At 36.9% G+C, this 15,071-nt stretch overlaps 1 protein-coding gene across 7 annotated transcripts in view; it reads right to left on the reverse strand.

Moving 5' to 3' along the window:
• Nucleotides 1-1,109: 1,109 nt before the first annotated feature.
• znf217 (zinc finger protein 217) overlaps nucleotides 1,110-15,071 on the reverse strand; it is a 62,825-nt gene continuing 48,863 nt past the window's right edge. For all 7 annotated transcript variants that reach the window (XM_072239842.1, XM_072239834.1, XM_072239825.1 and 4 more), the window contains exons 4-6: nucleotides 12,436-14,154; nucleotides 7,412-7,522; nucleotides 1,110-6,278 (exon numbers count right to left, since the gene is read on the reverse strand). In XM_072239842.1, coding sequence (XP_072095943.1) covers nucleotides 7,428-7,522; nucleotides 12,436-14,154 — 1,814 coding nt within the window. In that variant the 3' untranslated portion in view covers nucleotides 1,110-6,278; nucleotides 7,412-7,427. The remainder of the gene's footprint in view (nucleotides 6,279-7,411; nucleotides 7,523-12,435; nucleotides 14,155-15,071) is intronic.

Genomic DNA, 15,071 nt, shown 5'->3' on the forward strand with positions numbered 1-15,071 from the left:
TGATGGTGCAGATGATTGAGCTTGAACCATTTGACAAAATCCTTCACCAGGGCCCTGTATTCTTCCTCCCATCCTCCCTTATACACCCAACTATTACTGAGTCATCAAAGAATTTTTGTAGATGACATGACTCAGTATTGTACCTAAAGCCTGATATACAGAATATAAACAGGAAGGGAGCCAATACAGTCCCTTGTGAGGCCCCAGTACTGCTTATAACCATGTCTGACACACAGCTCTGAAGCTGCACAAACTTCAGAGCGGATGTGATTTCAAGACTTTTAAGTTACTCTGTAGAACAGTCATTTCCACATGTCCCATTTTGATAGCCCATTCTTGGTCTAACTTAGTGAATCAAGACATTGAACAGATGCAATCAAAAATTTTATCTGGTGTATAGAGTGTGTGAATGTGGCTGGCCAAGAATTAAAAACAGAAATAACTTCCCTGTAATGTTCCTGCATACCATATTGCGGTCATTACTTTAAAAGAGAGGTAGAATTTGACTAGCTTACAAGTTCGTTCAGCAAAGGAATTTCTAAAAGTCCATTTCTTTGCTAAACAACATCATTAAGTCTTGCACTTAGAAAGTGCAAGGACAGCATACACCTTGATGGAAAAAATTATGGGTCATAGAATGCCTCAGGCCAGTGTAGTAGCTTTCATACAACCGGAATACAATCTATATAGCAGCTCGGTTACTGCATCATTACTGGTTAGGTGCCTGACTTGTGATTCATGATTCAGGTATTGTTAGCTCTTACAACAGAAATCAACCAAGTCAAAGCAGCTTGCATTGCCACCACACCCACCTCTGTGCATCAATGCATTAAATACTCAGCCTTAGTGCCGTAGCTCCTCTCTTGCCATAGGCTAGTGCCCCATCAAGACTCAATACCCAAGAGTTTACATTGACGGGCACAGGCACTGCTGATTCAAGTGGTGAATTGACCCCATTTTGAGAAAGTTTATCATCTCTAGTTATCACCCAGTACAAAACACAATCTGACAGATCAATGCAAATAGCAGTGAGATCATTTAAAGGTTTACTTTAAAGTTTATTTGACAATAATTAGTCCTAACTTTAGGGTAATAACAAAATATGTATTTTTAATATCAGTGTCAGCTCAACACACAATTTTAAATGTTTTAAAAGTAGCGATAATGACAGTATCTGGCACATTGATTGAAATTTAGGTACACAGACAAATTTGGTAACTTTTTAAAAAAAGGTATTCAAAAACTTGAAACCTCTAGACTAATTTTTAAATACAAATGATGATGGAAGCAAAATATAATTTGTATGTACAACTTCTCATTTGTGGTTAAACAAGCTTAAAATACCCAAAAACTTCACTGTTGTTATACTCCGCAAATGCTGGGTAAGAGATCTTTACAAGTTCCTGTTTTATTTGTCAAATACAAAATCCACTGTCATTTTAGCAACTACCTGGGCAGTTCTTCCATTTTAAAGATCTACAATCATTCTTCCATTAGCAATAGTACAGAATGCAAGTGTGCTCTTTGCAAAATCATTTTCAAATTAAAAGCAACATCATTACAAAAAGATTTTTAAACTAACTCTAAAAAGACTTGACAGTATCAATTAGCACTCTGAGGAACTGCACTATCTTGTTAATAATATTCTTTACCTTCCAGTTCTGCACTCCTTACAAAGCTTATAGCTTTCAAACAAAATGAGTGCAAATTATGAATTTGATCTGAATCCCAAAACAAAATACCCACTCACTTGCATATCTACTTTAAAATAAAACAAATGGGCAAAATTTTAAATCCCAGCAGATACATAGATTTGAATTTCATTCTGGACTTTTGTTTTAAAATGCTTTATGCTTCAGTGGGGGTTAAATCCTACTGTACAAGCCCCCATTTTAAGGCACATGTAGATGTAATGGAATATTGCTCTAAGCTAGGCACTTGCTCAGTGAATGTCTGCCTAATGATTGCATTTGCTGGAGTAATGTAGAGCTTCTGACTGACCAGCAGAACAAGAAAATATTCCATCCAATAACTTGCTCTGTGGAAACAGCAAACATAATTATCAACTATTTTTATTCATGTACTATTCAATTGTTTCCCTGAAAATAGAGAAATTAATGGACTATGTGCAACTCAAAATGTCTTTGGGTTGCAAGTTGTGATTGAACACTCCTATGCAAACTTACATCATGTCAAGTTTAAAAATCTGCCACAATGATGAGAACAAACCCACTGTAAACTGGAACAATAGGCTGCAGAAGTGATACTGCTGCAAAATAAGTTTTGCAAACTGACTACAATAATAATTTCTGTGAAGAATAAAAGTACAACAGAACCAGAGATGTAAAACACCATATGTATTCCAAAACTGGATGAACGTACATCAGACAATGGTACATTATAAATTAAAGACAGTTTGAAACACACTTGCATGATTTAACATGGTTTTACGGAAATCAGATAGGTCCAAATATGTAATAAATACAAAAAGAAAACTGAATTAAATAAAAGGTACCTTAATATGCATACCACAGTGTAGCCAACTACATCAAACTTCTAATATCGTAACACTGAGAGATCAAAACAAAAATCATGCATGTGAATTCCCTATAAATTTCATTGCAAATGAAGATGTCCAAAACTCAATAGAATAGAAATTAATGAAATTGGGCATGCATCCTAAAGCAACAATTTTATAAACTCAAACATGCTAATTTAAGCCCATCTAATTTGATCCACAATTTCAAAAATATGCTACAAAAGTGCAACTATAAAACATTTTTAGTACATATATATATTTGGCTCAGTCTTCTCCACAAGATGGGGTGAGTAAAGGAAAAACCAGAATCCATGGTCATAGGGAGTCAGTAGTGTCAACATTGCAAGTCCTGAATAAAATGAATGCTCAGTAGATTGGGCAGTTTTCCCCCCAGAATATTAAGAATTTGGGATCTTGGTAAAATATGTCACAATTCAGATACTCTACATGAAATGTTTAAGCCAAACACTTATTTTCTCACTGCATAGCTAGTTTCTTCTTCACATAACTACTGGAATGTTGAAAGTTAATGAAAAAAAAACTTTTTTTAAACCTTAGCCACCAATCAGTCTAATCATGATTAAACTGCGTGAGTGTAATCTGTTGAATAGTTTCTTTATGTCAGAGGCATTTTGAAGAGCTGATAGACAATGAAACATCATTTTATGGGTGATGCACACTCTGATTTTTGCAAAGAGACTACTTTCTACTAAGTCTATTAAAAACACCGTTAGTTCAATTCTAAAGAAAAAAGCTTCCAAAAACCTCACACTTTCCATAAAAACTGCTTGCAGTCCCAAAATATCAATGCCCTTCACCCAGATGTATATACATGTGAGTAGCAAACAAATAGCCCAATTGCACTGAAACAGATTAGATTACCAGATTTACATTTTAAAAAAAAAATCAAACAGTTATACACAGCCTTATTCTACAATCCAAGATCACCCAAGTAAAATAAAACTATCTGGAATTTATTTGAACTATATATAACTTCTGCTCCTGGGTAGGTAAGGACACATTAGGAACATCCCTTCACTAGTGCAGTATATACAAATGGCTTATCAATTCCTGCATAATGTTCATGGTCACAGTTGCATCAGAGCTCAGGTAAAATAATGGTAGTGAACAAGTTAATCACCAAATTCTTAAAATCCAATTGAATGCTTCAATAATCAACCACCCCCAACCCAAAAAAAAAGAGCAAGATGGTGCATTTTATTTTTTTTTAAATCAAACTCCCAATTGACACTAATTAATTCTTGGCTTTATTCAAAACTTTCATTTTGGAATTTAGCAGTTTAACTTCCAAACTCGACAAAGGAGGATTTCTGGATCTGCCCTTTTCATTAAGCAAAATACAATTACTATTTCCAATGAGTCAAAATACAGTTTAGAAGGTTCATAATGTGCATAAAACATTACATGCAGGATTTTGGGCATAAAGGTGGTATATTCAAGTAAACAAACCATCTTAAACAGAATTCATATTTAACCTTTTGACTACACATTGTTTTAAATGTACAGGGCCAAGTTGTTAAAATTCACCTCACTGAGTTTTAATTAATTTAACAGATTTAAGTACAGCTGTGATGAGCACTACTTAAGATATTAAAGCTTGGAACTACTAATGCAGGATTAAAAAATGTGGACACTATGCAAAACTTCCATCTATTTGAACAAATTTTGATACAATTGTGCCTTCTGATCCTTCAAGCTGCACCGCCAGCAGCCCCCGATTTAACTAATCATGGGACAATTTGTAATGACCAATTCAACTACTAACTGGTATGTCTTTAGACTGTGGGAGGAAACTAGAGGACGTGGAGAAAATCCATTTTCCAGGGTAGGATGCAGACTCCTTACAGGTGATGTTGGCATTGAACTCTGATGCCCTGGCTGCAATAGTGTCACGCTAATGACTACGGCACTTGCTGATGATGCCCATTCTATTCACTTGTTCAGCCAAAGTCTCAGTGATTGTTGTATTATCAAAAGGTTGTGCCATAAATGAGATTGCACGAAATGGGACTGGTCAATAAATCTTTATTCAAGGCAGAGTACCATTATACAGCAAAATACCTTCAGTTATTTCAAAATAAAATTAAATTTGCCCAGTACAATAATGGGAAATAATGAGTCTTGTTATCCACAAAGTCTACTGAGTGAGACTTAATTTTGGGAAAATGAGATGAATACTCAGCTTTAATAGAACAGTGATCAGTAAATTAAGACTTTTTTTAAAAAAAAAGAAAGCACAAAACAAAAAAATCAGGTAGCTAGAACCTCAGCAACAAAGTAGGTTCCTCCCAAAAAGTTCTTCATCCAATCCAGGCAATTTCTGTTAAAAACTTTCTATTCCTTTTCAGGACATAAATTTTGTTCATTTAAACATGCTCAGTTTTACACCCAGTCGATCTTTCTTTGCAATCATTGAACCTCATAACCCCTTGTGACATACTGCTTCATTTCCTGACCCATTACATAATAATGACCCAATGTGTTACCCGGGTAAAAGGAAGGCCCAAAGAGCCCATCATTTGGATACAATTAGCCGATTTCATCTGGGAGTCCAAAAGCTGGAATAATTAGCTTCTGAAAAAGTGTCACGACATAGCATTCGACTGTGTAGTTTCACTGATGATCCCTGATAAATATTCATAATCTTAGCTAGGCCGCGAGGGAAATCGAGAGCTCTTCCTACAACATCACAATACACTGAGTTTGATATCCAGTGGAAACATTATTTGAAATTGAGTTGGGTTAAAGAAACAACATGGACTCAAAACACAAAGTTAATACAAAAATCAAACTTCATTGAAAATTAAATTTCCCTATTGATGTTTTGTCAAGTCACATGCAAAATAATTTTGAATGTTTGATGCAATACAATTAGAAATTTTGTTGCACTGTTAAAGTGAGAGTAGAGTGTAGATGACAAACTGTTTCATTTCAGACTGTCTACCAAGTTCTCATTTTTGCTAAGTGATAATCAGATGTTGCACTTTTTCCAGACAACCAGGAATTTGTTGGCTGAACCTCTCCATATATTCATGTGGCCTTTAATCATGACTTTGAGGTAACTGAACAAAACTAAAAAACATTAGTATCCTACCCAAATTTAAGGGAACCAAAACAATTTTTAAGTATTGCTTGCCACAGCTGTGCTACCCAAAATTATAAAGTATCCAAAAAAAAAAGTTGGAAGACTGAAGCTTGAAGCATTACCACAGGTCATGCAATTTATTGCTCATATTTCCAATGTAGAAGAAAAAGCTCAATAAGAGTTACGCAATTTCCCAGAAATATTAAACTTCAGGTACCAAAAATCTGTTCTCTGCTTGAAGAATCTTTCAACAAAAAAGAATGAAAGAGCCTAACATTCCAGAAATGATGGCCCACACTTATTAGTGCCAAGTAATCAATAGTTATTGCAAAAACAGAAACAACTTGACAATTTTAATTAGAAATGGTACAATTTCAAGTTCAGAATCAAAATGGAATACAAAGCAATTTTATATATATTTATAAAGTCTCTGATTACATTTCAAGGTATGAACAAAAAAAATGCAATCCAGAATGAATGGAATAGTAGTGTTCTATACATGTACAAATCACAGCTTATTTGATGTGGATCCTATATATCGAATGTGATCAGATTTCATCAGTGGACCAGCTGACACCTCCTTTAAACTTTCATTTTTGATGCAGGAGTATTCCATTCACAGTGTTCTTCAACCTAAGGTCAAGATCATACAAAACTGTTAGTAAACAGTGGTTAATAACAGTTTCAAAACATAACCCAAAAAAATCCAAATGTTTCGTGATTTCATGAAGCACTACTATTTTGCAAGTTGGTAGCACATAAATGCCAACATCAGAAGCACATTCTATCACTCAAATTTGAGGGATGAAATTTAGAAACAGGGCATTTTGAAAAACTGAACCAACTGAGCCACCTTTAATAGTTTGCTTCCTTTTCCTCTCGTACCTTTCTTTGAAAATGGTAAGTTGCCAATGAATAAGCGTGGAATAGGAGTGAACTGCCAATAAGGGCATCTCTAGTTTTCTTTGAATAAATCATTCCAGCCCCAATGATATTAGGACTAAATCACCTCCAAAATGCAGGTATAATTTGGGATAAACAGAACTATTGATTGTTTTATTCATTCAAGGAATGTGGTAAAGACATTGCATCCCAAGGTCACAAGTGGAAAAGCTAGCATTTACTGCCCATCAATAATTACCGTTTAAAGTGGTTGTGAACTCCTTCTGGTGAAGCTAATCTCTCAGAATTGTTTGGAAAAGTGTTCAAATGCATTCCCAAATCATGGTGGACTGTAACTTGAAGGAACACCTGATGGTGGTGGTTTTGTGGTTTCTATGCTCCTGCTGCTGTTTGCCCTAACCGATGCTAAAGGACATTGTGAATATATAGAGTATATTTTTCTAGATGGTTTGCACAACTACAGTGCCAGCGGTGGAAGGATGACATATTCAGAAGGGTAGGTGAGAAAAATGCAAGATCAAGACTTACTGAGAAAGTTACTTGGATGCTAGACTAAGTGGACAGACCATAACAATAATGTTTAATTGTCATAGAAACTACAGCTGTTGGAACCCGGAACAAAAATAAACTGCTGGAAGCATCATAAGATTTGAGTGAAGGAAGAAATTGATATCATTTCAAGTGGAGAACGAATATGACCACCATAAAAGAGGGGAGGAGGATGAGTGAGACAGGGGGCCAGTAGGAGATAGGCATTCCGGGGTGGGGGGGCTGAAGGATGATAGTAGGAGCCAGGTGGGGCAATGATTGCTTAATCCTCATACAACAGTTTGCACAGCACCTACTGTTGTCCCTGCAATTACCTTCCATCAACGGGCATCATTGAGTCATGTACTCTTTATCGAGAGAGTGATTAATGCTCCGCTTTTGTGACATACTGTTAGAATGTTGCAGATACTGGAGCGGCCTCTTCACTGTAACACAAATGGGTCAAATTAACTGCTTTTTGCCATGTACCCAAGTTAAAATTAATCATCATACACACTTCGTGGGACAAAATGTCAATTTACTGATACAAATGACCAAAGTTTAGTGTACTTTTTGAATCTGGCTATTACTCTTTCTCCATCCAACCCAAGTAAAATGAAAAAATTATTTATAATACATGATCCTGAATTTCAAAACATGCATATCATATGGTACAATTATTAATAAAGTTTCTAAATTTTTTTTTTTTAAAAAGTTTTCATTTCAAAACTAAATAATTTGGACTTACAAACAAGAAAATCTACAGACGCTGGAAATCCAAATTAACACACACAAAATGCTGGAGGAACTCAGCTGGTCAGGCAGCATCTTTGGAAATAAATAAACAGTTGACATTTTGGGCAGAGTCCTGATGAAGGGTCTCAGCCCAAAACATCGACTGTTCACTCTACTCCATAGATGCTGCCTGACTTGCTCCAGCATTTTGTATATGTTGATTTGGACTTAAATTCGCAGTGGCAATCTTGACTTTGCAACAAGATCATTAATTTACTCTTCATTCAAGACTAATCAAGATTAATTTTTCAAAGATAATTTTGAAAGAATCCATGGAAAACATTGATATATCAGAGTACAGTGACATAAGTGTATTCCTTTAAAATGAACTTACTTGTCTAATTGACAGCTTAAAAAGCAAAATGTAAAATTGACTGACTGAGGAAACTATACATTACATTATCTAAAGCAACCTACATTCACACAATAGCTTCAGAATTAGCACTAAAGCTTGAAAGTAGCTGACTTCAACTAGTGATACCACCTGGCTAGGAAGGGCAAGGGAGTAAAAGAAACTAAGATCTTGTGATCTCGGTATATGGAAAAAGAATAATCATTCTAATTCAAGACCAGTCTTTATTAATATGGATCAAATTAGTGGACAATTGATCCCTAGGTTAGGCCAAATAAAAGCAAACATGACATGGTACCCTGCCAGTTTTACAAAACAATTATGTTAAGACTTAACATGACTTAAAAGTCCTATATGTACTCCACTCTCAGATTTGATGGCCAAATCTTTAGCATACAAAAGTATGAAGGAATCGAATTGCTATAGGGGTCTTTAATCAACTGATATCTGACCAGCCTTTAGACCACAAGCAGCATCTGGATACTTGACCATAATAGGTCCTTTAGGTATCTAACCATGTATCACACTCACTCATTTCCAGCAGAGTTGCAGGACAATTACATTAGTTTTTGTATGGCACGGAGAGATGTTTTACTTGCATATTGATACAACAATCCAAAACCAAGATTCGGTAAAGTCTGAATCAAGCTCTATACTCATTTTAGCTTAACCTATCACCAGATTGATTGACATATTTCTGGATATTGTGTTTTTTTTTAAATAATCAAAACCTCTGCTGATAGTTGTCACAAAAATGCCAACTAAATGTTAAGGGATAAAAAAATCTTCCACAGTTGTACTTTAAGATATATGGGAACATAAATCTGCAAGTCATAAAATTAAGGATGACAAAAGTGGGCACATCAGAATCAGGTTTACTATTACTGACATATGTCATGAAATTTGTTTTGTGAGAGTGGTACAGTGCAATATATAAAAAATACCAAGTTATAACAAATATAAAACCACAAACTGTGCAATAAAAACTAAAATAGTGAGGTAATGTTCATGGGCTGTTCAGAAATCTGATGACAGACAGGAAGAGGCTGTTCCTAAAAGGTTGAACATGGAGCATGTGTGTCATCAGGCTTCTGTCCCTCCTCCCTGATGGTAGTAATGAGAAGAGGGCATGTCCTAGATCATGACGGCCCTTAATGGTGGATGCCGCTTTCTTGAGGCATTGCATTGAAGATGTCCTTGATATTCGGAGAGGATGGTATCTCTCCTGTAATATGATGGGATTTATCTTGCTCGGCAGCCTCACATCTGACATTTTGTCAAAGGCCTAGTGAAAATCCAAGTACACTATATCCACTAACATTCCTTTTTTTTTATTTATCCTGCCTGTTACTTCTTCAAAGAATTCCAACAGATCCCGTTTAAGGAAACCATGCAGACCTCAGCCTATTTTATCATCTGCCAAGTACCCTGAAACCACATCCTTAATAATGGAATCTAACGTCTTTCCAGCCACCGAAATCAAGATAGCTGACCTAAATTTATTTTTCAAAAAAAAACCTCCCTCTTATTTCTTCATCTTCTATCATCGTGGTATCCATCATTAAATACCCTCACCACCCAGGACATGCCCACTGACCATTTCTACCATCAGGCAAAAGGTACAGGAGGCTGGAGACACACACGATGTTTTTGGAACAAACAAGTCCTTGGTCTTGCTGATATTGAGTGCAAGGCTGTTACTGAGACACCACTTAAACAGCTGATCTATTGCGCTACTGTACAGCCCCTTGTCAGCATCTGTGATTCTGCCAACAACAGCTAACTGAGACTGAAGCAAGTGTGGTCCCTCAAATTCACTGGAACTGGAGAAGCACATTTTATTTGGCCAGAATGAGAGAAACCAATAACCCCACTTACATTCTCTAATTCTATCTTAAAACTAGAAGAGTTAAGGGTGGGCTTAACTTGTGCTTTCTTCAAACATCCCACTGATATTTATCCTAAATGGCCATTTTGGATTTATCATAAAGCTGCAAGAAACGTGGAATAGTACCGTGGAGAAGTATCCAACTAACTAATCTGTCTTAAACACAGTCACGATTAGTTAGTGAAAGCATAAGTCACTTTTATGCTGTTCAACACAAAATTAATGTTCTTTCACAAAATAGGGGCAAATTCAAAGTACCTTCTTCTAGAACACTGACAAAATGAGTCTTAAAGAGGACTTAATTTTCTAAAATGACATAAAATGACATAAATGCAAAAATATTAAATTATTTAAAATGTGCCATTAAATCAGCTATCACTCCATTTTATAACAAGGAACATTTGCTACACCCTCCTAGCACCACTTTTTCCCCCTGAACAAAGCAGAAATCACACTAGTTTTATTTTTGAAAAGGATCTGCAGCTATTCAAAGTTCCTAGTTACTACATAAGCCTTTCAAATTCCAGCAACTTTCTCAGAATGAAGACTCAGGAGGATTAATCAGAGCTTGGCTGTTAGATACAGAAATGCTTGCAATAAACTTATGTATTCATTGAGATATAGCTGACATTATGCAAACAGTTTTCCCAACACCATCTTCCAAAGCTGATGCACCATATATTATAAACACATCAGAAGATCCATAATCGACCAATAGTACTGTATCCTTAAAGGATATCAACTCACTGGCTGGAGGATGCGAACAGTTGCTGTGCAACAATAATCAGTTTTGCATACCCTTCGCTGACAAATCTCAATGCCCTGTATGTGTCCCAAGTTGCATTATGACCAGAAAACAGCAGGGGAAAATGATCATGTTAAAATTCAAGACAGGAAGATATCATTAGCATTTCTGATATGCCAGGACCCTTCTCTGGCTACTATGAGGCTCTGCATGACTACTTGACAGCCTTCATTGTCATCAGTGCTGACAATCCCTGCAAAGTGCAAGGCAGCAAGTATGAATAAATTGCATTAAATTAAAAGCCACAAGCTTGATAAATCTCTACAGTAGCATCATACTCTTGTCAGGCATGATCCTTTCCAAGCAGCTGGCTTTATTTTCAGACATCAACCAGCTTCATCAACCAGCAAGTCAGGCAAGATGGAACGTCGCCACCTTGATAGGGGCAACTGATGCAAAAATAACAGGAAATGAGTGGCACCAGCACTTTCCTGTCTCCTCTGGGCAAATAAAAAAAATCAGTATGATGAACAAGCAGTGATTGGAAACATCATGGGCTAATCAAGCTCGCTGAGTGTAATGCATTTCCCATGTCACTCCTGATCTTTCATCCAACACAATACTCAGCCCAGAGAATGCTGTCACAGACCAACAAAGCCTATTTTGTAATTCAAATGGCTCAAAAGATACTTTGGGCTTGAAGACATGTAGCACTTCCTGCTGCCTACGTTAGCAAGTGTAAACGGGAAGTTGGATCAGTAATACTTCTCATTCAATATCTATTTCTAGTGAAATGGTGTTAAAAGATTTAGTAGAGTAATTAGTCCTCAGGCTTTCATCTTACAGGTTCCAGACCTCTAACACTGACAGGCCACAAATTTAATCTAAAGATTGATGCTGCAGATTTAATATGAATCTTCATTTAATCCATCACATTTGCAAGTCAATAATTTGACTTCAACACAACTAAAGATCAGCAGTTTGTAGACAAGTTCATAGGCAATCATAATGAAGTTGCTGGCCCATAGCAGATGGTGTTGTCAGCCATTCAGCACATGTAAACACTGATTTGTTCCCTGCGCATTTTCTGTTTAAATGTTCGTATGAACCAAAAGGGCAGTGATGTTTTACAAAAGCCTCTAATAAAATGAACACAATTAAATGGCCCATGTGAAACTGGTGAATTTAACATTAATTTTCTTTAAAATCAAGCGAGTTTTCTGAACTCCAACTTGGTTTCTGGGAACTTTGTACACATTTGGCATGGGAGGAAAAGGGGAAGTCAGATTACAGAGAAAAAGAAAACAGTATCAAAGTTAGAAATAACTAGTTTGTGACTTCCAAGATAAAAGTAAAATTTAAATATCAGAGCACTAGGAGAGCTTAATGAACGTCTGGATCTAATCAATTAAGCAACATTTGAACCCTCCTCTTGGTTCCCTTGAATCAAATCCTCATGAGATCGCCATTTAAAAACAAGTAAAACACTGCCTGCAGAAAGTTTTTTTTTTAAAAATGTTTTCATACAGTATTGATAACACTTTAAAAATGTCTGAAGCCAAATATAAACCATTCCTACCTTCTTGAGCAGTATTAGGATCTCTACTGTTACTGGGTCCACAAGTGCTGTACAATGAAGCAAGATCTTGTGGGTTGCAGGAATTCAAAATTTTCAATACATTCCAATGAGAATCAATTCCACTTAACTCCAAGGGTGATCCTGGCTTAGTCGATACCCCTGTGCTTCTTGCCTGAATAGGGGATATCTCCTGAGATAGTTTCATATTTCTTCCTTGGATACTCCTCCTGATTCCAAATGAAAGCTGATCATTTCTTAAAGGACTATTTATTTTCATTCTTTTAGCTGTAGGCTCATGCGAGTCCAAACCTCCCTGATTCTCAGACACATTAGTAAGACACATTTTGCTAACATTTGAAGCCCAGTGACTGTCATATCTAAACAAAGGTCCCATGGGTCCTTCAGATTCATAGTCCAACTTAGTACCAGACTTTTCGGACATATTTCTCTTACTAGTACCAGCTTCTGAGGATCCATTTATTTCTGTCTTTTGCACAACCTCTTGCATCTGTCTAGTTTCAGAATGTACAGATCCATAGCTTTCAAGATGTATGTTAGGATTCTGGGTCACCTTGAATGCTTTAAAGTCACCAGATCTAGAATCTGCTGCAGAGGGAAGGAGATTATTGCACAGAGACTGGTGAGAGGAAGATGATGATTTTGCCTTTCCAGGTAGCAAGTCTGAAGCATCCGGTGGACCGGCTGGTAGTGGTGACTTGGTCCGGCGTGAAAATGGTTTGCTCATTTCTTTGGTGGCAAGCAAAGAAGAAACATTTTTACCTAATAGTGCAGGAGGGCATCCAGTGCGCCTGCTTTTAATTGACTCGTTATGAAAAGCATTTCGAAATCCATTTATTGGACTTAGGTCAGGATTATATTTATGTACCAACCTTTGGTGCATCACTAAGACCTCTGGGTAAAAAGTTCTGTAGGTACAATATGGACATGCATTGCTCTGTAAGGCACTCTTGGAAAATGAGGTAGGTGCATTTCCCTGAGGACTACTACCACTGCACAGGCTTTGCTGATATATTGTGGTACAAAGATTTAAAGGCTTTTCTGATAAGCTGGATTCATATTTATCACAGTAGTCCTCCATGTTACCTCTAGCACTAATGTAGCATTGGTCATTTATTGAAGTGGATTCCACCTTCGTACTTCTAGCAATATTCTCTTGTGCATTACTTTCTGCCATTAAACATTCCTCCAAGACCTTGGAATCATCCAGCTCAATAACAACCTTTGTATCGGAGTTACTTCTCTGCAGCTCAGCCACCAGATTTTCATCCTTCGATTCCTCACCATATGGAACAGGCAAAAGTGTTTTGCAGAAGATCTGTCGATTGTGATGGAAACTTGTACTTGTGTTCAGGTCTGGGTATTCCCTACTCATATTTGAAAAATCAGCGTTTTGAAAAATTGGGCTAGTAGATGAATGAATCCGTTTCTGTTTCCCCCGAGGAAAGTCTGCATCTAAATCTTTGACACTGCCCAACGAATCTGTAAACAACTTTTTGCCGTCTGCAGATTCTTGAATAGGTTCACTGATTTCTTTTGGTGCTACTTCCAATTTTGCAGATGCCAATGAATTCTTCAGAGGTTCACTCCTTTCTTCAGTTCTTTTCTGCTCACCCTTGTGATGTCGCTCCAAATGATACTTGAGTGAGGTTTTCTGAGCTGCAGCATAGTCACAGAGAGGACATCTATGTGGTTTTTCACCTGAAACAAAAAGTGAAGTTTACTTGTTTTAAATATGCCACAACATTAGGACAGTCTACAATTATTAAACCTTAAAAAAAATCCATAATCCAGAAGCTCAAAGTAATTGAATGATCAGATCTGTAACTGAAATTATTTCAATCTTGAGAATCATGTGCCATTTATGAGACAAAAGGAGAGAAAATGATCTAATGACATTTTTGTGATGAAGCAAAAGCTGACCACCATTAAAGAGGAAGTTTCATTGCTAGCAGTGTGCTTTTATAATTATGAGATTGATGCAATAATCTGAAGCAATACATACAAAATACTGGAGGAACTCAGCAGGTCAGGTGGCTTCTATGGAAATTCATGAACAGTCAATGCTTTGGGCCAAGACCCTTGTTTAAAGCTGGAAAGGAAGGGGGAAGACGCCAGAATAAAAAGGTGAGGGAAGGGGAAGGAGGCTAGTTAGAAGGTGAAGCCAGGAGGGTGGGAAAGGTAAAGGGCTGGAAGAAGGAGGAATCTGTTCAGAGAGGAGAGAGGACCTTAGGAGAAAGGGGAGGAGGAGGGGAAGTGTTAGGCAGCTAAGAGAGGTGAAAGACCAGAGTGGGGAATAGAAGAACATGGGAAAGGAAGGGGGGGAATAATACAATAACCTGTTTTATTTTAAAATAAACACCATCTACGAGTAAGGCAATCAAGAATTATGAATGACACAATGACACCCCTGACACCCCTCAGGTTTCGCATCTAGGTGTGTAAGGAAATTGGGCAAGATGTGCAAGCTTACAGCACTGGGGCATCGCCTCTAAAGATGACATGATAAAATTCTCATGGGAGCAGCTAATGATACGAGTATAGCAGAGCTTCTGAGAGTAGTTACCCTCAGAGAGCCATGCCAAGTCCTTAAAAAGGCAGAAATACGTGTTTCAATT

The sequence above is a fragment of the Mobula birostris genome, chromosome 2 (assembly GCF_030028105.1).
Source record: "Mobula birostris isolate sMobBir1 chromosome 2, sMobBir1.hap1, whole genome shotgun sequence".
NCBI classification, from domain to species: domain Eukaryota; kingdom Metazoa; phylum Chordata; class Chondrichthyes; order Myliobatiformes; family Myliobatidae; genus Mobula; species Mobula birostris.